Source organism: Pithys albifrons, chromosome Z (assembly GCF_047495875.1).
Source record: "Pithys albifrons albifrons isolate INPA30051 chromosome Z, PitAlb_v1, whole genome shotgun sequence".
In the NCBI taxonomy this organism is placed as follows: domain Eukaryota; kingdom Metazoa; phylum Chordata; class Aves; order Passeriformes; family Thamnophilidae; genus Pithys; species Pithys albifrons.
Genome location: NC_092497.1, coordinates 62,614,370 through 62,636,103, shown reverse-complemented (window position 1 = coordinate 62,636,103; position 21,734 = coordinate 62,614,370). Strand labels below are relative to the sequence as shown.

At 44.4% G+C, this 21,734-nt stretch overlaps 2 protein-coding genes across 5 annotated transcripts; both read right to left on the bottom strand.

Moving 5' to 3' along the window:
• Positions 1 to 1,127: 1,127 nt before the first annotated feature.
• Positions 1,128 to 15,659, bottom strand: LOC139684734 (IgGFc-binding protein-like). Of its 3 annotated transcripts, XM_071580964.1 has the most exons (14): positions 15,575 to 15,659; positions 14,393 to 14,459; positions 12,585 to 13,838; positions 11,720 to 12,036; positions 10,566 to 10,896; positions 9,387 to 9,946; positions 6,666 to 7,227; positions 5,542 to 6,134; positions 4,423 to 4,996; positions 3,265 to 3,464; positions 2,464 to 2,844; positions 1,931 to 2,217; positions 1,761 to 1,793; positions 1,128 to 1,442 (listed from the first exon to the last, which is right to left on the bottom strand). In XM_071580964.1, exons 2-13 carry the CDS (start codon positions 14,451 to 14,453, stop codon positions 1,787 to 1,789), a joined length of 5,127 nt encoding a protein of 1,708 aa, XP_071437065.1. In that variant the 5' UTR covers positions 14,454 to 14,459; positions 15,575 to 15,659; the 3' UTR covers positions 1,128 to 1,442; positions 1,761 to 1,786. The 3 variants fall into 3 exon arrangements, with proteins under 3 accessions (XP_071437065.1, XP_071437063.1, XP_071437064.1); XM_071580962.1 differs by lacking the exon at positions 1,761 to 1,793; XM_071580963.1 differs by lacking the exons at positions 1,761 to 1,793; positions 15,575 to 15,659 and adding an exon at positions 15,414 to 15,563.
• A 1,366-nt stretch (positions 15,660 to 17,025) lies between these two features.
• On the bottom strand, positions 17,026 to 20,846 carry LOC139684735 (sushi, nidogen and EGF-like domain-containing protein 1). Of its 2 annotated transcripts, none has more exons than XM_071580965.1 (8): positions 20,750 to 20,846; positions 19,981 to 20,025; positions 19,859 to 19,894; positions 19,435 to 19,565; positions 18,578 to 18,859; positions 18,174 to 18,311; positions 17,585 to 17,766; positions 17,026 to 17,146 (listed from the first exon to the last, which is right to left on the bottom strand). In XM_071580965.1, the coding sequence occupies exons 2-8, from the start codon at positions 20,015 to 20,017 to the stop codon at positions 17,143 to 17,145; spliced, it is 810 nt and encodes a 269-aa protein (XP_071437066.1). In that variant the 5' UTR covers positions 20,018 to 20,025; positions 20,750 to 20,846; the 3' UTR covers positions 17,026 to 17,142. The 2 variants fall into 2 exon arrangements, with proteins under 2 accessions (XP_071437066.1, XP_071437067.1); XM_071580966.1 differs by having other exon boundaries at positions 18,222 to 18,311.
• Positions 20,847 to 21,734: the final 888 nt, after the last annotated feature.

Here is a 21,734-nt window from a genome sequence, read left to right as displayed (position 1 = left end):
TTCAGGTGCTGTAAACTTTGGGGTCACAGTAGCCCCATTATTGGGGTAACAGTGTCCACCTATCTGGGCTCTTTGCCCCACACTTGGGAGTAAAAGCACCCCACACTTATGGGTCACATTGCCTCATACTTAAGGGTCACAGTGCTCCACACTTTAAGGGCAAAACAGCATATTTTGGGGTCAGATCACCCTATACTTCATCACAGTGCCCAATACTTTTGGTCAAAACACCCCACATTTTGGGGTCAAAAGGTCCAATGCTTCAGGGTCACATTGCCCCACATTGGGTGACAGTGTCCCCACACTGTGGAGTCACAGTGTCTCACACTTGTGAACATTGTGCCCCACACTTGGGTTAACATTTCCCCACATTTAGGGGTCATGGTGCCATGCACTTTTAGGTCACATTGCCCCATCCTTTGTTGTCAAGATGCCCCACAATTGGGGATCACAGTGTGTAGCAGTTTGGGGTCAAACATCTCACACTTTGGGGTCACAACAATCCACACAGGGGGATCTCAATATCTAACACTTGAGGGTTGAAGTACCCCACATTTTGGCATTGCAGTGCCCCACACTTTGGGGAAAAAATGCCCTGCATTTTGGGGTCACATGGTCCTACACATAGGTGTACAGGTGGCCCAAACTTAGAGGTAACAGTGCCACACACTTGGGGTCCCTGTATCTCAGACTTGGGGATCATATTGCCCCAGATCTGAGAGTCATAGTGCCCCACATGTTGGAGTCGCAATACCACATGCTCTAGGGTCACAGCGTCCCACAGTTTGGGGTCACACTGCACCACACTTTGGGGCCAAAATGTATCCCACTTGGGGGCCATGGTGTCTGCCCCACACTTGGGGTTAACATCACCCCACATTTTGGGGTCACAGCAAGCTACACTAGGCAGGGTCACATCACCCAAGATCCAAGGGTCAGAGTGCCCTATACTTTGGGGTCAGAATGTCCCACACTTCAGGGTTGCAATGCCCCACATGAGGGTCAAAGTGTCCTATACTTAGGGGTTGAAGTGCCCCACACTTGAGGGTCATGCTTTCTCACCCTTTCGGATCATGTCCCCTCAGTTTTCCAAATGAGCAAATAAACCTCAAATCCACCCTCAGAAAAAACCTTTAAAGCATTTATTGCCTGTTGCATCAAAACTATCCGATGGGAATGTAATTTTTATGGGGGAAAAAACACTGGGATTCAGGTCTTTTTGATGTAAATTTGGTATTTTTGGAGGTTTCCGAAACTGGATGTGACACTGGGGCATCAGGATCCACACACAGATGATCTACTTGGGGAAATGCCAGGAAAATTTCATGGATTTGAGGCAAAATCCAGAAATTTCCTAAATGTGGGGAATTAGAGCTGGTTCCACCTATGGGACTGGATAGATGGGAGCATCAACTTCCTGACGAATCTGGTGGGAGATGTGGCTGGAACAGAGAGAAAAATGCATCATTTTAGGAAGAATATTTGGGGGGGAAGGGGCAAAAATGGCAATTATTATGCAAAATGGTATGTTAAGATGTAAATAATGGCTAATTGCTATGCAGAATAGGGGCAGTATTATGCAACGTGATTTGATTTTGTGTAAAATGGCTTATTATTGGGCAAAGATGGTTTATTTGTGGGCCAGAATGGTAATTATTATGCAAAATGGCTCATTGCTGAGAAAAAAGTCTCATTACTGGGGGAAATGAGGGCCCAATATTATGCGGGATAGCCCATTTTTGGGCAAAGATGTCTCTTACCATGCTTGTTCCTGCAGGATCCCTTCTCAGTCGCTGCGGATGAAACCAAAGAAACTGGAAAATTCCTTCCAGAATCTGCCCAGCCCCTCCCCCATCAAATTTATTTCCAAAATTTCTGGGTGGAAAACCAATATTTCCATGGATTTTGGGGTAAAAATATTAGGAATTACCATCCAGCAAAATCCCGGGATTTCCACATGTCCACCACCTCGCCAATGTTCCTGGCATCACTTCCATCCGGAAGCTTCAGGTCATCTCTGGGATTTCCGTTGAAATTCCCACAGGGTGCACAAAGACGGGTGGCCAGACTCGAGGCCACAGTGATGGTTGCCTCCCCACCACGAGTGATTGTGATGGACATCCCAGAGCGATGGGTGATGGTGACATTCCCAGGGGATGAGGTCACGGAAATGGAATCAGAGATGGTGGTGGGGGGGTGGGTGAAAAGGCCGTTGACCTGGAAAATCCCAGAAAATCCAAATAAGCATGATAAAAACATAGTTCACTCTTGGGAAAAAGGAATCTAGATTGGGCAAAATCACTCCATATTACTCAAAATCACGCTTTGAAAAATGGCTAATTATTGGGTAAAACTCACTTTATTTCAAGGAAAGTAGCTCAATACTGGAGAGATTTTTGCCCAGATGTCTCTAGATTCACCCAAACCACCCCAAATCCCTTCCCTCTTGTCTTGACCACTCACCCACACTTCCATGTTGCCATTGACGCTGATGACACCCTCACGAACGAAGACGATGGCAGCAGTGGCCGCTGGGATGTTCTTTTCACGACAGTCGCTGATCTCCACCACCACCTTGAACCAATCAGGTGCCTCCTCATTGCAGAGGGCCGACACCTTGTAGGTGCCACTGGCCAACAGGAGCCCAGGGACGCCATCAAAAGTGGTCAAGGAGGCTCCAGGTGTGAGCTGACAGCGCCCTTCCCTCTTGACACACACCTGTGCGCCATCACGGGTGACGCACACCTGGTCTGGGTGACACTGCGTGTCCCGGCACACCAGTCCCCGCAATGGGTGACAGTGGCATTCCTTGGAACAGTTGTTGAAGGTGACAGTCTCTCCTGCCTGGAATGGGAAATCTCAGAAGTTAAGAGCAATCTCCTGTATTTTGGGGAGAATTCCTGAATTTCAAGGGGGTAAATGTCATAGAGAGGAATTCAGGTGGATTAGGGGGAGTTTGGGAAACTCAACCAGATAATGGTAATTTTTTTTCCATTAATTATGATTTTTTCCTATTATTTGTTTTTTCCCCCCACACTTCTCCTTTTCCCCCATTAATTGTTCTTCTTTTTTACTTGCTAATGCCCTGGGTTTTGTCCCTTTTTTCACTCTCAGTTTTCCGTTTTCCTGTTAATTGACCTTTTTTGGCCTCAAATGCTCTTGAACCTTCTGGATGGGTCATTCCAACCCCCAACCTGATTGATTCCCAGAAAAAAAAAAAACACCAATCCCCAGCCTTGATGGTCACCTGACCCATCACCTGACCTTGAGGTAGCGTCCCCTGTGGATGCAGCCACAGTGCTCAGGTGACACGCAGGTGTCCCCATCGAAGACGAACCCATCGTCACACTGGCAGCCCTCAAAGCACCCCAAGGTGCAGGGAACAGGACCCACAAGGGCAGCACAGGTGACATCACAGGTGCGGGTGCAGAGCTCGTAGTGGCTGTTGGGGGGGCAGGACAGGGCTGGGGGAAAAGGGAAAAAACAGAACTGTTGTGACAATTTAAAAATTGTGATGGTTCCATTTATCAGAATCTGTGGTCATTCATAAAAAATCAAGAGTTTTTTTCCTTTTTTAATTTGGTGAGCTTTTTCAAAATTGTTTTTTTCCCCAGATTTGAGCATTTTCATCCAAACCAGGTTTTAAAATATTTTTTAAATTTCTTGAAAATTGAGTCTGTCATTCAAAATTGATATTTTTACCCTATATTGGGGGTTTCAGTAAAATTGGATGCATCTGCACAAAATTAGAGGGTTTTCTTCAAAATGTTAGTTTGGGTGTTTATTCTCCCCAAATTGGAGCCCTTTTTTCAAAGATGGAGGGCTTTTTACCAAATTTAGAAGGCTTTCTGATTTTTCTTTTTAAAATTGAACTTAGTTTTTTCAAACCAGAGGAAAAAATTTTCAAGATTAGATGAATTTTTCAAAATTTCATTATTTTTCAAAATGGGATTTTTTTCTCAGAATTTGAGCATTTTTTTTACAACTGGAAAGTTTTTATCAAAACTGAAAGAAAAAAATAAAATTAAAGGAATGTTTACATAATGGGAGAATTATTTTTTTTAAATTGGAAGAGAATTTTCCTATAATTTAAACTTGTTCTTTTAAAAATGGAGGACTTTTTTGAAATATGATTTTTTGAAATATTTTCAATGAGAGGGGTTTTCCTATATGAGAAATTTTTGTAAAATTGAAAGACTTTTTTTTATATCGAGGGGAAGACTTCCAAAATTTGAGGGAATATTTTGCAAAATAAATCTGGGGAAATTTCCAAAATTGGGGGAAATTTTTTAATTTTTTTTTAAATTAGAGGGAATTCTTCCAGCATTTCAGGATGTTTTCCAAATTATCAGTGTTTTTTCTAGGAGAAAATGTGTTTTTTTGAAGACAGGACCTGGATTGGCAAAATCCCATCTGACTTACGGCAGAATTCCTTCGTCCTCCATGGCTCGACTGCAGCACCAGCGGCCTGACAGGCAGCGGCATATGCCTGCAGTGAGTGACACAAGGCACCACGGTCCCCTCTGGCAACACAGACATCATGAACACAGTGGGTGAAGTACTCCACAGGGCTGACACGTGGGTGGCACCCTCGGAATGGTCCCTCTGCATCGCGGATGATCCCACAGGATCCATTCCTACCGTAGGATGCTGCATCGGTGATATCACATTCGCCACACACACCGTCATCACAGCCATCACTGCATGCTCTATCCTGTCCTGGAACCTTCCAGGAGGTGATGAATTCCTGGGTGGTTCCTGCCAGTGCTCCCGTGGGCAGTCGGAAGTCATCAGTGGGGTCCCCATCATAGTCCCCGCCCAACCCACACAGGCGGCCACGGTAGATGTCAGGAACAGTGATGAGGAGGAAGGTGGCTGTGTTGTAGAGGACCCGGACTCCAGCAGAGGTGTGGAGGACAATGTTACTCCCTTCTTGGCCGATGCGAAGTTTGTTGTCCTCTGTCACCAGTGGGAGGGTATAGCGCTCTGAGTTCACCTGAATGGGGACAGGATGGCATATGTGTGCACAATGTGGCATAGGGTCACCAGACCCCACTCCTTGGTGATGGTGGAGCCATGAAGGAAGACCCCTACTCTCCTTACCATTCTTACCATCACAACATCACCATGGGAGCCACTCATTCCCCCTCCACAGTGATGGTGTACCCATAGCTGGACACCACCACTGTCTTCATTGTCACTACATCACCGAGTGAGTCCCCAGACCCTGCTTCACAGTGATGGTATACCCATGGATGGACAACTCCACCCTCTTTATTGCTACCAGGTCATTGTGGGAGCCTCCAGATCCTGCTCAACAGTGTAGAGCTATTTTCATCAATGTGTCTGAAGACCATGAGGGTCTTCAGACCCTGATCCATGGTGATGGAATACCCATGAGTGGATATATCTACCCTCCTTATCATCACTGCATCACCATGAGTGTTACTGGATCCCCCTCCACAGTGGCAGTGTACCTGTGGATGGACACCACCACCCTCTTCATTGCCACTGTGTCACTATGGGGGTCTACAGACTTACCTTCACCTCCCACCTCCGTTCTCGCTCCATAGTGATGGTGTACCCATGGATGGACACCATCACCCTCTTCATCATCACTGGGTCACTGTGACTGCCTGCCTCATGCTCCACCAACACAGTGAAGTTGACCAGCCGTGGTGCTGGCTCACACAGCTGTGCCAGGACATAAGTGCAGGATCCTGGGATATTGAAGGTGCGTCCATCAAAGGTGACATAGTGGGGGTCCCCCGATACAACCAACCGGCCATAACCAGTGGGGTGGCACCCCAACACCCCGTCTTCCAGGCGACACTCTTCATGGGCACCACAGAACGCCTCCTGGCAGGTCACTGTACCATCGGTGCCACAGCGACAGCGTTCCCGGCACGAGGGGTAAAACTCTGTGTCCTTCTGGTAGTAGCGACCATGGTATTCACAGCCACATTCAGAGCGGGGAACACAGTCGGAGCCACTGAGGATGTAACCGGAGTCGCAGAAACATCCCTCGGAGCAATGTGTGTCAGCACATGTGGTGGGAACGGAGGGAGTGTGGCAGGTGGGCTGGCAGGAACTCCCACAGAGCTCATAGTGGGAGTGGGGTGGGCAGGAAAGAGCTGGGAAAAAAAGGGAGGATATAGGGAGTCATGGGAATATCTGAAGGGAAGAAGAGTCGCTCTTAGAAGGAAAGAAAGAAGGGAGGAGGGACAAAGAGATGAAAGAAGGGATGAAGAAAGGAGGAAAGTAATGAAGGAGAGATGGAAGGGAGAGAGAAAAAGAGGGTGGGAGGGACGGAAGGAGGGAGGAAGTACGGAAGGAAGTACGGAAGGAAGTACGGAAGGAAGTACAGAAGTACGGAAGGAAGGAAGGAAGTACGGAAGGAAGTAGGGAAGTACGGAAGGAAGTACGGAAGTAGGGAAGTACGGAAGGAAGTACGGAAGGAAGTACGGAAGCACAGAAGCACGGAAGGAAGGAAGGAAGGAAGGAAGGAAGGAAGGAAGGAAGGAAGGAAGGAAGGAAGGAAGGAAGGAAGGAAGGAAGGAAGGAAGGAAGGAAGGAAGGAAGGAAGGAAGGAAGGAAGGAAGGAAGGAAGGAAGGAAGGAAGGAAAGCATCCCATTTGCCCCCATCCCATCCCATCTGCACTCACAGCAGAAATCCGCTGTCCTCCATGTCTCCACATCCACGCCGTGACTCTGGCACGCAGTGACATAGGCAGTGACACCCTGACACACAGTGTCACGGTGTCCCCTGTAGTGACAGGCATCGAAGGCACAATCTTGCAGGAACGGCTTCGGGTCAATGACATGGTGACACTTGCGGAAGGGTCCCCCTGCCCGGGTGATCACTCCACAATACTTGTCCCCGCGGTACGGCTGCACCCGTGCCACATCACACACAGGGCACTTATCACCACAACCAGCTGAGCACCCAGGGATGTCCCCCACCTTCCAGCTGTCACCCAGCTGGGTCTCGTCAGGGGCACTGTGGCCACCTGGGGTGACAAAGTCATCCTCGGGGTCACCATTGGCATTGCCGCAGAGGCCACAGACAGCACCGGAGTAGGCGCTGGGGAGGATTGCACGGGCATAGCTGTACCAGTCAAAGGTGACGGTGAGGCCAAAGTCAGTGGAGACAAAGCCGTGGACACCGCGGTAGAACACAGAAAAGTGAGGGTGGGTGAAGGGAAGGGACACAAAAGCACCATCCACCTGGGAGAGACAAAGGGTGGAGACAGGATGGAACAGGTTTGAAAACATAGATTTCTGATTTTATTTTGTTGTCGTATTTTATATTTCTATTTTATTTTTATTTCTATGGATTTTTATTTTATTTTTAATTTTTATTTTAAATTTTATTTGAATGCTTGCTTTTTAAAATTTTTTTATTGCTTTTTCTTTTTATTCTTTATTTTTATTATTGAGTTTTAATTTTGTTTCATTTTTATATTTCCTTGCATTTATTTATATCTATATTTTATTATAATGATTTACTTTTATATTTTTATTTTAATTTTAGTTTATTTCTTTATTTTTACATATATTTTAGTTTTATTTTTTAAGTTTTTCTTTTTTATTATGATTTATTCTCAATTTCTGTTTAATTTTATTTTGTCATTTTTTAATATCTATTTATGTTTATTTGTCTCATTCTATGGTTTATTTTTTATAATATCGTTATTTTTTAATTTTTGGTTTTACTGTTATTTTTTATTTAATTAGCCTTTTTTATTATTTATTTAAACATAGTATTTTTCCTATTTCTTTTTTTTTAGCTAAACTTCTGAAAGTACCCAAAATTGTGAGGTTTAACCTCAAAGCCACTTCTTGTGGCTTCCCCTGAAAGTGCTGGAAAAAATTAAATGTGAGTTTGGGGTTAGAAAGAGGGATTGTGTGGGGGAAAAAAGAGTAGGAGAAAAAAAATGGGTATATAAGCTGAAAAAGCAGGGACTATATAAGGCATAAAAGTAGGGATCTGGGGAGAAAGGGGGAATTACAGAGAGAAAAAGGGGAATTGAGGGGAAATGGAAAATTGTGGGACAAAAGGGAGAGTTGGGGAGAAAAAATGGGAAATTTGGGGGGAAAGGGAGAATTTGGCTGAAAAAACCGTGAGATTTAGGGAGAAAATTTGGGATTTTGAGCAGGAGAGGAGGAATTTGGAAAAAAATTGGGAATTTGGTGGGAAATGGGTGATGTGCAGTGAAAAACTGGAATTTTTGTGGAAACAGGGGAAACAGGTATGATTTTGGACAGTTTGGGGGGAAATCAGAAATTTGTCAGAAAAACTATGAAACTGGGGGGAAAGGGATGATTTGTGGGCCAAAGGTGGATTTTTGAGGAAGAAAGCAAAACTGGGGGAAATGGGGAATTTATGTGGAGAAGGGGGGAATTGGGAGGAAAACAATGAATTTGAGGAGAAAAAAGGGAATTTGGGGTAAAAAATGTTGCTTTCAGGGAAAAATGTGAATTGGGATTAAAACCGTTATTTTGAGCGTAAAATAGGAATTTGGGGGGAAGGAACTTTTGATGGGGAAAAGTGGACTTTAAGCATAAAAGGGGGAGTTGGGAAGAAAAGAAGGGGGAAAGGGGGAACTCAGAGGACAAAAAGTGGGATTTAGCGACAGAAAGCAGGATTTTTGGGTGAAGGGGGAATTTGGGGGGAAACAGGTATTTTGGGAGAAAATGGTTTCAGGGAAGAAAGGAAGGGTTTGGGGGAAAAAAGGAATATTTTTGAGGAAAAAGGGGAATTTATTGGTAAAAAAGGGTAATTCGGGGGAAAAAGTGCAATTTCAAGGAAAAGGCATTTTGGGAAAAAAGGAAATTGGGAAGGGAAATAGGGATTTGGGGGCAGAAAAAAGGTGATCTTTGAAAAAGAAAGAGATACTTGGGAGACAAAAAGAAGGATTTGGTGAAAAAGAAGGTGAGTGGGGCAGGAAAAAGGGGGAATTTGGGGAGAAAAAAGGGAGGCATTTGGAGAAAAGGGGAATTTGGGAGGATATGTAGAAAAAAAAAGTAAATTTGGAGGGGAAAAGGAGGACTTCAGGGGGAAAAGGGTGATGTTGAGAGAAAAAGGGGACTTGGGGGGGAAAAATGGAGAGTGAGGGAATAAAAAGGAATTGTGAGAGTGAAAATGGGGATTTGCAGTGCAAAAAAAGGGAATTTGCAGAGAAAAAAATGGGGAACTTGGGAGGGAATGCAGGAATTTGGGGTAGAAAAGGGTACGTTGTGTGGAAAAATGAGGAATTTGCAGGCAAAAAAGGATTTTTTTGGGGGGAAAGGAAGCAATTAGAAGGGGAAAAAAGGGGAATTTGAGAGGAAAAAAAAAGCAGGGGAGTTCAGAGTTAAAAAGGATTTTTTGAGGGTCTGCTCACCTTGACCTTGCGTGGATGCTCCTGGCTCATGCTGATGGTGCTCCCATAGACCTCCAGGCTGACCGTCTTGGTGAAGGTCACAGCGCGGCTGCCACGGTGGTTGTTCTCCACAGTGATGTTGAAGGGGACCAGCATGGGTTTGGGGGTGCAGAGGGCAGCAAACTGGTAGATGCAGGAGCCCTGGAAGTCAAACCTCCTCCCATCAAAGGTGGTGTAGTGTGGATCACCTGTCCCAATGCAGGTGTAGTGCTGGTTGGGTTCACACTTGGACACGCCATTAACCGTGACACACTTCTCCTGCGGTTTACACTTTGCAGGGTTACATTTCACTGTCCCCACACTCTCACAACGGCACCTCTTTCGGCAGCTACCATCTTCCCAAAATTCCTCATGGACCTTGTAGGAGCGATTGTTGTGGAAACAAGCAGAAGTAGTGCTGGAAGGGCTGAAGGTGCTGGAGGAGTTGGAGGTGCTGGATGTTCTGGAGTTGCTGGAAGTGCTGGAGGTGCTCAAGCTGCTGGAGGTGCTGGAGGTGCTGGAAGCGGTGGTTGGACTGATGCCTATAAGGGATTTAGAGTCCATGAGATACACAACAGGGAGGACCCCCAGGAAAATCTCTACGTAATTCCATGTGTTATGGACAAATGAAGTCATATTAGTGAGACTTTGGGGTGTTTTGGTGTGAAAAGACCAAGGCAAGCATTTCCCATAATGGAGGTGTTGGTTACACTGACACTACAAAAGACCTGGTGCTCATGTGACACCCAACAGAGGCAACCCCTTAGGAAAATCCCAGGTTAATTCCATGGGTTTGGGGCACCTGGGTCAGATCAGGTGACTTTTGGGATGTTTAGGGGTGAAAAGCCAACACAACCCTTCCCTAGCATTTACACTGACGTCTATATGGAATGCCTATAGGATCTGGCAGGAATGGCCCTCGTGAAAATGCTGGTCTAATTCCTTGAGTTATGGACACCTGGAGTCAGATCAGGTAGACGGGTGAATTTGGGGATTTTGGGGGTGGAAAGACTATCACAATCCTTTACTTTCCTGAAAATGCTGATTACATTGATACCTACAACCACCACTATGGATCTAGGCAGATCCCCACAGCTGAATTCACACATAGATCCTCTTCTCTCTTGCCCAAGATCCTTGGAAACCCCCAGATGAACTCACCACACCCCTTCACATCCCCTGGAGTCTGCTGGTGTCCACAATCTTCCTGGCATAAGGGATCTTTCCAACTTTCTGCCCAATCCTCATCACCTTCACCAGGAATACCATTGGGAACCATTGCCTCATCCTCTGTATCCTCATTGAAGTTGCCACAGAGGCCACAGGTGGCCCCAAAATAGCTGCTGGGCACTGCCACCATGATGACCTGGTCCTCATCGTAGGTCACCTGCAGCCCAAAATCTGTCTGGAGGATGGTCCAACCCTCATTTTGGAAAATCCGTATTTTTCCTGCTTCCAAGGTGGCTGGAAGGTCCATTGGTGTGTTGTTGACCTAGCAGAGGCGAAGGGGAAAAAGCAGCATTAAAACTCAGCAGATGGTTCCCAAGATCCTGGAAACCACATAAATACAAACAAGAGGAGAAGTGCTTTTGGGAATAATGAATTTTCATTAAAATCAGGATTTGTGCCCTGGTTTCACAAGATCCACAGCAAGAAAAGCTCATGATCCTAATTCAAATCATTTTTCACACCATCTGAGCTTAAAATCTGTTTTGTGTTGAGACCATGATTGGTAGAAGTGAGATCTCATTCAGAAAAATTGATGGGTATATAATTTAGACTTCATTTTGGGTGAGTTTCTGCATCTTTGGTGAATCAATGTAGAAATCTGACCTTAATATTGACTCACACCCCTAAAAACTGCCTTCTTTTTCTGGCATTTAACCCCAAAATGAGCACAGGTTGGTTGGACAAACCTGAAATCAGGGATAAAGCATCTTTTCCTTGGTTATGATTTGATTGGGAATGGAAAAATTCCCCAAACTCTATGTGTTTGGTGGCTTCAAACTTTAAAATAACCTTTTTGGTTTTATCCGGAATTTAACCCAAAAATGGGCTGGAGAGACCTCACATTGTGGATAAAAGGCCTCTTTAGTCAAGGGTTGTTTGGGAATGGAAAACCAAAAATCAAAGTTCCATGTGTTTGGTGAGTCTGCTTATTTTTTAAGATCAACTTCATGGCTGCAATGATTTGTCCTCTTTCAGTTTTTTCTTTGTGTTTTTCATTTCTTAAAGTCAAACTCACTTGGAAAGCTTTATCCACTAGGAATAAGGTTTAATCGGGAATGATGGATTCTATACCTGGGAAAACTCACCTGTACAGTCTTACCCCTCCCAGCACGGATGGAGACGTTGTAGGCATAGGCATAGACATTGGCCAATGGCTCCTCTGAGCCATCCCGGCTCTGCCTCTCCTCCACGGAGAAGGGCTCCAGGGTGAGGTCGGCCCCACAATACCTGCTCAAGGTGTACTTGCAGCCACCACGGGTGGACACGGGGGCCCCATCGAAGGTGTGGTACTGCAGAGGCAAGGAACCGGTGCAGGTGCCCAGGTAATCGTGGCGGCAGGTGGGTGCACCCTTGTCCAGGTGACAGGTCTCCTTGGGGCGGCACTGTACTTTTCGGCAGGGATCTTGGGATTTATTAATGACAAAGGGTTAATTCATATTAATTGATTCTATTATTGATATGCTTACTGATCCATTTAACAGATTTCACAGAATGTTCTGAGGAATCCCAGGGATCAACTCCAACTTCTGAGTGAATGGTCCTTCATCTATGTATTATACATTATTTCCTTCTGTCACTTAATTATATTTATCCATATATTTTCTGTATTCTTGAAAGGTTTCTATACATATAATACATTATATACTTCTTTCAATTATTTAAATTTACGTATGATTTTTTCTATATTATTTTTGGATTTGTATATATTCTTTATATATATTGATTTGTATATTAGTTATTTATTTACATATTGCTCATATATTTCTATAATTATATAGTATTATTATGAATATCATAAATTGAATTCTAGGTAATTATAAATATACATTATCATGGCCATATTGCTTTTCAATTTTTATGATTAGATTTAATTGAACATAATTATTTTAAATATCTGTAATTTATACCAATATAATTATAGATTATTCATCAATAACAAAGTCAACTCACCACTGTCACAAGCTCCCTCTGTTCCATAGAGTTTCCCCTCCCGCGTTCCAAGGCTCCATGCCCCAAATGCTGACGTTTCATGTTCCACTCGATGGATTCCGAATCCATTTCCCAAATTTATACTGACCCACGAATATTCTGTCCCAGGGACCGGCTCCCATGCCGTGCTCCCTAATGGCCGCTGATTCAGCAGTATTCTGGAAGTTTCAGCTGTCTTGGCTACCAGCAGGACACGATTGTTATATCCCTCCAGTGCAACAATGCCATAGGAGTTGCAGTAAGTGGAGATGTCAGGGATGGTGACAAAAAATGGGTTAAAGGTCACTGCACCGTTATTCCCACCATTCCCCAAGAGAAAAACCTGGATGCCGGCATCGGAAGTGAGGAACAAGCCCTTTTTGGATTGGGTGCCATAGAGCACTGCATGATTGGGTTGTAACTGTCGCGTGGTCTCGGAGAGCTCACCGTGACTTTTAACCCGTGTTGGCTGTGCAGCAGAGATGTAGGCAACGTTGGATTGCCCCTGGAAGGGCACCGGTGGCACAATGAAGGCTGTTCCCCATTGGGTGACAGGGCGGAGCTGTTCCACCACGTGATCACAACGGCTCAACCTGCCCACACAGGTGTGACCACTGAAGACAGCTACAGGTCTGTTGGCTACAACCCGTGTTCCGGAAAGATCTGCTGCACTCTGGATTTGTGCCACTTGGAATGGCTCCAGTGGGATGGTGATGGTAGAACCCCGGGGGTGCAATTGGCCACGGAAGGTGACGTCAGCATTAACATGAACATTGACCGTGGTAGGTTGATCCCAAGCGGCCACCACAAATTGGGCATAGCGGGCGGGACTAGGGCTGGGAGTGACCACATGGTATTCTGTCCCCCATCTGTGGACTGGGTAAATGACAGTGGAGTCAGCTGCGGTGGGTTTGTCATTGATCATCACTGCGGTGACAGCAGCAGTGGTCTTCACCACCACGGCGTTTTCAAAAAGTTGACTTCCCACCATCTCAGCTTGAGGTGGGATCTTCACCAGGATTGGCTGGTTAGCAGCCGCCTGTACCGTCATCCGTAATCCAGGTCTTTTCATGGAGATGGTGGCAGTGGTGGATGGAGAAGGGCCAGTGAGAAGGAGCAGGCGAAAGTCACTGCGGAGGGTGCGTTGGTCACTGTTCTGCTGGAAGGCCACCAGGAACTCCTCTCCAAGGTGAGATGGTGCCACAACAGAGGTGACGGGGAGGGCATGGAGGAGAGCTGGGAGGAGGGGAGGAAGAAAAGGAATGGGATGAAGGGGAGGAAAAGAAAGACTGGTTAATCTGATAAATTATTAATTTGATGGATTAATGATTTGATGGACTTTTGATTGATTATATGCATTATTAGCTTTATGATTTGTTGATTTGATGGGCTTTTCTTTCCATGGATAATTAAGTTCATGGACTATTGGCTTGATAGACCTGGTTGATTTGATGGACTATTGATTTCATGGGTCATTGATTGCTGGACTATTAATTTGATGGACTACTGATTTGATAAACTGATCAATTTGGTGGATTATTGATTAATAGATTTTTAATCCAGTGGGTTAATGGTTTGATTAAAAATTGTTTGACCTTCAATTTGGCGGAGCATTGATTTGATGATTCAATCATTTCATGGTTTGTTGCTTCAACAGATTATTGAGTCATTAGATTTATGAGTCAATGGATTATTAAATTGATGGACCGTGTGCTGGATGGACTATTCATGTGATTTTTTGAGGGAATCTCAGAGTTTATGGGGGATTTCTCCACCCTTTTGGAACTTACCCCAGAACAGGACAATCCAGAACCAGCATGACACACCTGCTTTTCCCAGGTTGCCCTCCATGGTGCTCTGGGTGTAAAAGGCAAGACAACAGTCAAATTCTCAGATTGTTTGAAATCTCACTAGAATTTGCTGCAAAATCTCAATTTTTTTCCCTAACCTTACACAAATCCCCAAAATTTCTGGGCTTCATCCTTGCACTCATCCCCAAAATGAGTGTTTTATTGAATGTTCCCCTGAAATCTGTTTTTGTAATTCATATAATCCCAAAAAATCACTATTTGTATTGCACTTAATCAAAAATCTACATTTTAGTGCACCTGACTCCAAAATCAGATGGGAGGGGGGGGCGGGGAGTGGGGAGCATTTTGAAATCCTCTCTCGCATCATCCAAGCTCCTTTTGCTTATTTTTTGCTTTTTTCTTTTTTCCCCTCCCTTTTCCTCCCCATTTTTTCATTTGCCCCTTTTACTTTTGCTGTTTTCCTTTTCCCACTATTCCCCCCTTCTCTTATTTTGCCCCACTTTCCCCCTTCCCCATCTTTAAATTCCATTTTTTCCCACTCAAACAGTCTTTTATCCCCCTTCTCTCCTTTTTTATCTATTACATTTCTTAATATTTTTCAACCTTTTCCTTTTCCTTCTTTTCACTCCCTTCCTTCATGTTTTTCCCTTTCTTCCACTTGTTTCCTTTTTTACCACTTCTCCTTTCCTCCTACCCTTCCCTTGATTTTCCCCTTTTTTCTGCATGTTCTCCTTTTCCTCTCTCTTTTTTCATTTCTTCACTCATTTTTTCTCTATTTATCCCTTTCCAATCCCTTTTTCTTTTTTTCTTCACTTTTTGTTTTTCCCCTTGTCCCTCTTTCCCCTTTTCTTCATTCACACATTTCCCCCTCCTCCCCTTTCTTTCCCCCTTGCTTTTCCCTTTCTCCCCTCTTTTCACTTTCCTCCTTCCCTCCCCACCCTATCTTTTCCCCTTTCCTCCACTCTTCCAGATATTTTCTCCCCCAAATTCCCTCACAAACCTTCCAATCCCACTGCTCTCAGGACCAGGACCAGGACCAGGGCTGGGGTGGGAAGGGGGAGCAGGGGAAGGAATTTCAGGAATTTCCAGGTGGATTTTCCTACTTTAGGGTCTTTCCTGCCAAAACAAAATACCAATTTTTAGATAGAATTTTGCCCTTACCTGCCTCTTGCCCAGTTTTATCCCCAAATTAGCTCCGTATCCCCAAACAGCTCTGTTTTATCCCCAAATCTGTGAGGAAAACACAATCCCAGGGCAGCAGCTCTGGCTCCTCCCTCAATTATTTTTTTAATTTTGGCAGAAACAGGAGGAAAAAACTGACTAATCCAGGCAACCTCAGGGGACAACCCCACCCTATGGCTTGACATAATTTTTGGCTTGAAAAAGTGAAAATAGAGAGAAAAACAGGAATTTTATTAAAACTGATGTAAACAATAGGCATTACCAAATATAGAGGTAGGTTATTTTTGGCTGATGAGGTTGAAATTGTACCAAAATGACAAGCAGGAAGTGGGGAGGAGGACAAAGCTAGGGCCAAAAGCAGCTGAACATGAGGCAGCATGTGCCCAGGTGGCCAAGAAGGCTAATAGCATCTTGGCTTGGATCAGGAACAGTGTGGCCAGTAGGAACAGTGACTGTTCTGCTGTACTGGGCACTGGTGGGCCATAACTCAAATATTGGTGTCAGTTTTTGTAGCCTCATGACAGGAAAGACACTGAGGTGCTGGAACATGTCCAAAGAAGGGAATGGAGAAGGGAATGGAGCTGGGGAAAGGCTCTGGAGCACGTCTGATGAGATGCACCTGAGGGTGCTGGGGCTGTTTAGCCTGGAGCAGACTCAAGGGAGACCTTATCATTCTCTGAACTACCTGGAGGGAGGCAGTAGCCAAATGAGGGTTGGTCTCTTCTCCCAGGCAACCAGAAGGAGAACAAGAGAAAATGGTTTCAAGCTGCACTACAGGAGTATCAGGTTGGATATGACAATTTCTCCACAGAAAGAGTGGTCAGGGACTGGAATGGGCTTCTCAGGGAGATGGTGGACTCACTGTTTCTGGAAGTGTTTCAAGAAATGACTGGACATGGCACTCAGTGCTCTAGTCTGGCTGACCAGCTGGTGTTCAGTCAAAGGCTGGACTTGATGATCTTGGAGTTCTTTTCCAACTTAATGATTGTGTGATTCTGGGAATAGGGGTGAAGTGGGGGCAGAGGTAAAGTTGTGTCTTGTGTGTCTTGTATTGCATCCGAGTGGGTTGTAGGAGCCACACTTTTGGGTATTGTCATAGTTTTTGTGTTGTTTGTTTTGCATGGGATGTGAAGTGTTGGATGTGTGTGGTTTCGTGTTAGAGGATGTTATGAGTGCAATATTTTGCTGGAAGAAATGGGAGTGTCAAGATGAATATTTTGTGTGTTGTGCATGTGTGTTATATACACGTGACTTCATACTATGCAAAACCTCAGGAATGAACACCCAAAAATGCAAAAACGGCTGAACTCTGGCACATTTCTCGCCAAGACCCCTTAGATCCCCCAGAACTGTGGTAACAGTGATGGTCACTCTGGTGTGATGATGTCACCACTGGTGCCATGACAATGACAGTGACATGGACACTACAATGTCTTGACTGTGATTTTATTGCTCTGGCAGATGTGGACACAACCTTGACCTTTGCAGTGACTTCATCAGGGACAACAGTCGCAATGGGGATGTTCCTCCACCCCAGACCCCTTGATTCACCTACAGGAGATACCAACAGCCCAAGAGGAAGAATCACTTTCCCCTAAAAACCCCATTTCCTAAAAAAATTCTCAGTTTTCTCCCAAATTCCCAGTTTTAAAAGATTTCCACATATTCCCCTCAAAATTCACAGTGTTCTCCCATATTTGCAAATTATTCCATAAAATCCCTACCACCCTCCCCAATTCCAAATTTTAACAATTTCCCAATTTTTCCCCAAATTCTCAGTATTCCTCCCCAATTCCCACTTCTCCCCCCAAAATTCCCAATTTTCCCTAATAAATTCACAATCTCTCCCTGAAATTCCCAACTTTCCTCCAAAAATCACACATTATTCCCCAAAATCCCCACTTCTACCTTTGAATTCCCAAATTTCCTCCAAATTTCCCACATTTTGTCACAATTCCCAACTTCCCCCATCCCCAAATCCTAACTTACAACCAGCAGTCGTTGTCATTCAGCTGGGGTGGGTCCACACCGGTCACCTGGAAGTTGTCCACCCGGAAGACCCAGCGCCCTGGCACATTAACATTGGAGGTGGCAGTGATGTTGATGATGGCATCGGTTTGGGATCCAGGAATGTTGTAGAAGTTGGTGTCATCACCGCTGTTGAATCCCGCCTAGAAAATTTGGGGGTAGTTTGTGAGGGCTGACCACAGCCAAGGGGGTAGTGAGACCCCAAAATTATGTTAGGAGGTGAGCACTGGCCATTGGTGTCTCTCAAAAATGTTATGGACCGATCCATGACCTTCACCAGCATGATCATCTCCAGAAGCAGGGTGGGACAACCTCAACTTCCCTCCAAAACATAGTGGGCCAACCTCTGACCTTCACCATCCTCATCACCAGAAGATGAATTGGGCCAACGTCTGACCATCATCATTGCCAACATTATCTCCTGAAGATGGAAAAGGACAACCTCCACCCTCACTAAAAATATTGTGGGCTAGTCCCTAACCTTCATCATCATTCCCAGAAAACTAGGTGGGACAACCTCCTCCCCCTTAATCTCCTCCTCCCGACCTACATGTGCTGGGATCCCCCCAAGCCCCGTTTCAGCATCCCCGTCACTTGCTGCCCCTGTGGTCCACTGGATGTCCCAGTAGTTGAGGATGATGAAGAATGTCTTGGAGTCAGTAGTCAGCACAGCCTGGAAGGTGTTGCCCTATGGAAAAGGTCACAGAAGTCATGGATGGAGCATGGAGGTCAAGAAGAGGCCAAGGAGGTCAAGGATGGGACATGGAAGTAAAGGGGTGGGTTACAGAGGTCAAGGAAGGGTCATGAACATCAAGAATGGGTCGTGGAGGGAAAAGGGTGGGTCACGGAGGCCAAAGAGAGCTTGGTCACCAAGACCCACAAGTGGATCATAAGGCCACCAAGTTGGTCAGAAGAAAAATTGAGTGACCTCCACACCCCAACCACAGTCCTCACCTTTGTGGAGATGGAGCCATAGTAGGCCACATGGTCCCAGGTGGCCACAAAAGCCCAGGTGGCAGTGAAGGAGGTTTTAGGGAAGTACTGGTTGATGTCCTGGGTGATGTCTGCCAGCAGTGCCGGGTCGGTGGTCTGGCGGTAGAAGATGTCCCCACCCAGCACATTGTCCACGTCTGCCCAGTAAGGGGCCACAAAGGTGCGCCCGTCCGCCAATGGAAAGGGGTCAGCGGTGTACTGTCTGACAGGGTCGTTGAAGGAGATCACCCCATTGTTGTTCACCTGGAGGTGGCACCAGGAAGGGGTGGGGAAAGGGGTTGGGGGTGCAAAAGTTTGATGTGGGTTGTGGTGTCCTGGAGCTGGACCAAACAAACCACCAAAACTCACCACTCATAAGTCCCTCCCAAGATCCACCAACCATAGGAACACTCATTCACAGGATCTGTGTCCCCCCCCCCCAATACCCATAGAACCCCCTAAGACCCTCCACACACAAGTCACCCCAACACTCTTCAACCCCACAAAGACCCACCCCTCCAGGACCCTCCCAAAACCCATCACCTGTAGGTGTCCACAACACTCACCACACACACAACCGCCAAGAACCTCCCCCACAAGACTCCCCCGGGCCCCTCCAACCCCCACAAATGCTCCCCAACCTGATCAAGACCCCTCACCCACCTGAAGAGTTTTCAATGTCCCAAAATAAACCCCTCTATGAACTCAGCCAGAGTCCAATTTGGGAGTGGTGGGTTGGGGTGGGGAGGGACACACAAAAGGAAAGTGAAGTAGAAATGAAGAAAATTTGGGGGAAAATTAAAGAAATTCCCCCAAATGTTGAATTTTGAGTGACTTACAAAGAGGGCTTCATGGGTTTTGCCATAGAAGGTGAAGGGAACAGAAAGGGTGATTCTCTCAGATGTCCCATCATCATTTTTGGGGTTTGTCTGGTCGCCCTTATCCGGTCCATAGGGATAGAGCAGGGACCCTGTGGCAAATTCAGGATTTGAGAACTTGCCTCCACAAAACACTCCACTATATAGATATTGGGGTGAAAGACATCAGATTTGGGGTGTCTGTGTTGTTGGACACCTAAAAATGGGTTTGTCTTCTACTGGATGTTCAAGGTGAAATTGAGGTGGGAGGGAATTACCCCACGAAAATTTCCTAAGAAACACATGGATTTGGGGAGAAATAGTGGGAAAATGGTATGAAGTGAATGGAGAAAAGCTTGATTTAGGTGGAAAAAATAGTATTTAAGGCAAACCTCCCCAAATTCACCTTTCTCGGATGAGGTATTGGTGTCCACCACAGACCCTGCAGAAGAAATAGCAGGGGAAACATGAGTCAGTCTATCACTTCTCTAAATAGGATAGAAATTACAACTGTTTTTCAGAATTTACCTAAAATCAGGAGGAGGAAAACAGCAGAGGGTAACATCCTTGACCCTAAAAAATTGCAACAATAGGGGAAAATTTAAAAACAAAAATAAACTAACAAAAAGCCCCACAACCTCCTCCGAAAATGACCCAAAGTGATGATGCAGCAGAAAGAGCCTCTGGAGGCAAAAAATTCCAAATTAAAACACCAGTCAGAAACTCTTCTCTAGAATTTTGTAGGAGAAGTAGGAGGAAAACATGTTATTTTAAACACTTCTTAAAAGAATGGAAGTATTTGGGAAGTTGGCATTTTAATGAAGTTTAATTTAAGTATTCATGTCATTTAATTTTGGTGGGTTTTAACTTATTTTTTAAATTTCTTATTTAATATGATTGAACTTTTTAATTGAAGTTGTCAATTTAATTTTTATTTAATTTAATTTTAAATTTTTAATTCTATTCTAACTGACTTTTTTGACATCTTATTTTAATTTGATTTCCATATATTTTCTATATATATGGATTCTTCTTAAATTTTTATTTAATATTAAGTGTTTTCCCTTTTGTGTGCACAAACTGAGGATTTCTTTGCCCTTTTGCCCCCTTTTTTGCCCAAATTCAGGATTCTATGCCTTCTTTTTCCTGCATGAAATTTGAATTTTTTTACCCTTTTCCATGCATTTTTAAGTTATTTAAAGAGAGAAAGCTTCCTTAAACCCATGAAATATAAAGAATTTTAAGAGACAGAATTCCAGGAATGACCAAATCCCCACCAGAATAAAAATTTCCTCACCTGGATTCTGATGAACAGTAGAACCAGGGCCTAAAAATGAGCTCAAACACCGAAAAATGCTGGCTTTTGCCTTCTCGTGCTCCTTCTTTTATCAAAAAGAAACACGGAAACATGGAGTTTGCCAACTTCCCGCCCACCCAAGCTCTCTGAGCTCTCCCAGGATTTTTTATAAAGGGGAATTGGAGTTCATGGGTTGTGGATTTTTGGCTTGTTCAGATTTCTTTGTTTTTAAGCTCAGAAAAGACTTTTTTGGAATAATTTTGGGGTTCTGGAGACACCTCTGGATCCCTCATCATTTCGTATAGGTTTTTTTACTCCCAAAATAGTAACTTTCAGAAATTTCAGGATGTGATGGCTCCTGGGTTTCTTTTCTGCTGAGAAACAGCACCATTCTCCCCGTCCAAATACTCCAGAATTTCCCTCAATGTTGGAGTTGTTTTACAGCATTTACTGCAGAGAAAAAAAATCCTTAATCCTTGCATGTTTGGATTCTCAGGAAATTCCCCCTTTTCCCCTCATTTTTTACTCATTTCTCACTTGTTTTGAGGGCAATTCCCATCCTCTTATTTGATTTTAGACAAAAAAAGTCCTTTTTTATATTGTTATTTTTTGTTATTTTGATGTTAAAAAATGAATCCTTATTATGTATTTTGACCTTTTTTAAAAGAAATTAACATCTGTACTTTTCTGGATTTTTTTTTAAGGAAGAAAAAACTGTTATTCTCTTTATTTTAAGGAAAAGTTCTTACTCCATACTTACCTGGAGTTTTATAAATGTTTTTTGCAGAATAATGTCTTAATAGCTCTCCTTTTCTGTTGCTTTTGTTGCTGTTGTTGTGGTGGGTTTTTAAGGAAAGATCAATTTTTATTTGCTTTTCTTTTAAGAAAAGTCATTTTTCCTAATTCCAGATGCATGTGTTTAAGCTCTTTAAAGGGTTTTTTTGAAGGGCTGAGAGCCAGGCTGTCTTTTCCAGAATTCTTAGCT

What these genes read in the sequence shown, in the direction of transcription:
- LOC139684735 (XM_071580965.1), bottom strand. Translation starts at nt 20,017, where the DNA reads ATGTTACCCTCTGCTGTTTTCCTCCTCCTGATTTTAG. An exon ending in AAACCCATGAAGCCCTCTTT is followed by an intron (nt 18,860 to 19,434) that starts GTAAGTCACTCA and finishes TGCCACCTCCAG; the next exon opens with GTGAACAACAATGGGGTGAT. An exon ending in ATGGCTCCATCTCCACAAAG is followed by an intron (nt 18,312 to 18,577) that starts GTGAGGACTGTG and finishes CCTTTTCCATAG; the next exon opens with GGCAACACCTTCCAGGCTGT.
- LOC139684734 (XM_071580962.1), bottom strand. Translation starts at nt 14,453, where the DNA reads ATGGAGGGCAACCTGGGAAAAGCAGGTGTGTCATGCTGGTTCTGGATT. An exon ending in GAGGACAGCGGATTTCTGCT is followed by an intron (nt 6,135 to 6,665) that starts GTGAGTGCAGAT and finishes TTTTTTTCCCAG; the next exon opens with CTCTTTCCTGCCCACCCCAC. An exon ending in AACGGAGGTGGGAGGTGAAG is followed by an intron (nt 4,997 to 5,541) that starts GTAAGTCTGTAG and finishes GTCCCCATTCAG; the next exon opens with GTGAACTCAGAGCGCTATAC.